Source organism: Anneissia japonica, unplaced genomic scaffold (assembly GCF_011630105.1).
Source record: "Anneissia japonica isolate Jap-2015-1 unplaced genomic scaffold, ASM1163010v1 scaffold249699_len1997_cov189, whole genome shotgun sequence".
In the NCBI taxonomy this organism is placed as follows: domain Eukaryota; kingdom Metazoa; phylum Echinodermata; class Crinoidea; order Comatulida; family Comatulidae; genus Anneissia; species Anneissia japonica.
The window spans coordinates 1-1,997 of record NW_022750711.1 but is presented as its reverse complement, the minus strand read 5'-3'; the positions used below and the strand labels follow the sequence as shown (position 1 = coordinate 1,997).

At 36.7% G+C, this 1,997-nt stretch overlaps 1 protein-coding gene across 1 annotated transcript; it reads right to left on the bottom strand.

The window, feature by feature from the left end:
• Nucleotides 1-5: 5 nt before the first annotated feature.
• LOC117121518 (SWI/SNF complex subunit SMARCC2-like) lies at nucleotides 6-1,786 on the bottom strand (the record flags this gene model as incomplete). The annotated part of the gene is made up of 3 exons (XM_033266743.1): nucleotides 6-86; nucleotides 769-1,206; nucleotides 1,575-1,786. Coding segments are annotated over 3 exons (731 nt in total), but the record flags the coding sequence as incomplete, so codon positions are not given.
• Nucleotides 1,787-1,997: the final 211 nt, after the last annotated feature.

Below are 1,997 nucleotides of genomic sequence, written 5' to 3'. Positions count from 1 at the left end.
AATTTAATCTCCAATTTCTTCATTTGTGTCTCAACCAAGAATGCTACCAAGCTTTTAATCTTGCGCTCCTCTACTTGCGCTAAGTGCTTAAATGCAAATATAAAAGTTGTAATGTTAATTGAAATGTTATATAGTATTCACTACATTGATTGCTGCTATAATCATACTGATATTACAGTACGTTCCTGCATACACCATTAAAATTATTAGCTTGGCTTGACTGCTGCCACAGCTAGAGCTGCAGCTGAAAGTAGAACCCTATTGCTTTTGTTGGATTTGACTGCCTTACCTTGTCTGACTACTGCTGCAGCTAGAGGTACTGCAGCAGTAGCTGTAATTAGAACTCTACTGCTTACCTTGTCTGACTACTGCTGCAGCTAGAGGTACTGCAGCAGTAGCTGTAATTAGAACTCTACTTCTTACCTTGTCTGACTACTGCTGCACCATTATAAGCATTAACTTATTATCATTGCCTTAACTGACTGCTTTTGCAGTTAGAGCTGCCGCAGGAGCTGTAATTACAACTTTAGTGCTTACTTTGGCTTTGACTGCCACCACAGATAAAGTTGCCCTGGCAGCTGTAATTAAAACTCTACTGCTTATCATTCTTGTCCATTTGATTTTCTGGCGCTATTTTTGTAGTGCACAAGGCTTCATGCCTTGTGCACTACTGCATTATAAGCATTAATTTACTATAATTGCCTTGAGTTTGACAGCTTCTGCAGCTAGAGCTGTTGCAGCCGCTGTAGTTACAACTTTAGTGCTTACCTTCGCTTTGACTGCCGCTGCAGCTAGAGCTGCCGCAGCTGCTGTTGAGATGTTGCCTTCATCGATCTCTTCTTCAAAACTCTTCACTTTCTCTGGCTTTTCTTCTGGTTCTTTTTTCACTTCTTCCTCATCTGCTTTATCCTCCTCCATTTTCTCCTCTTCTTCTTCCTTTTTTGTTTCTTCTGTTTTCTCTTCTGTTTTTGTTTCAGTTTTTTCTTCTTCTGTGTCTGTTTTCTCCTCTTTTACTTCTTCTGCCTTTTCAGGAGTGGTATCCATTGCTTCTTCTTTTTCTTCATTTTCATTACTTTTTTCTTTTTCTTCTTCCTTTTCCTCTTTTTTTGTGTCTTCCATCTCTTCATCTTTTTTGACTTCCTCTGTTTTCTCTTCTTCCTTTTCTTCAGTCTTCTCTTTATCATCAGTTTCTGTCTCATCTCCCTCCTATTTGGAAAAACATAAATTTGTATATAAGTAAAAATAATATTATTTAAAATTATAGCACATGGTAGGTAAAATCAAAAGGCCACAGGCCGGGGTCACTTTGGTGTTTGTACCAGACTGTATATTGCAAAACAAGTTTGTTTACATTTCAAACATCTCATTTACAGTATACATCTTGGTAGAGGAATTAAAAGTAGATAAGGTGTCTTCCTCAAGGACACAAGTAAAATGCGAAGTGAGGGTTTCAAAACCCAACAAGTATTAATAATAAATTTAATAAAAAATATAGTAATCAATTAACATTAATAACATCAAAATAAAAATTGCTAATAACAGATCCTAAATGAAAATATTTGGTATGATTTTACCTTCTTTTTTTCTTCAGTTGTTTCATCCTTATTTTCATCTTCTTTCTTTTCCTTGTTTTCATCCTCTCCTTCAGGGGCAGTACCTGCAATTCCACTGGTTTTCAGTACATGGTCTGTATCGCTGGTCCCTTTACTGAGGGCCTCCTTTACGCGTTTAACATGAGCATCAACCAATGCTGGTGGTACCTCATCCTTCAGTTTTCCAAATTCCTCTGGTGAAAAACAAATTGTAGGCAAACATAAATACTGTATATTCTTGCGTATACGACAAGGCTTAAGATAACAAAATGACTATCGAAAAATGGGATGTTGTCTTATATGTGCAACACATACCACTTTTTAGCTTTTTAAATCCTTGTTCTTGTTGTGCAGATCACACTGAACATACAAATCTATTATTTTAAATGAAGCTGCTGCGAGTAT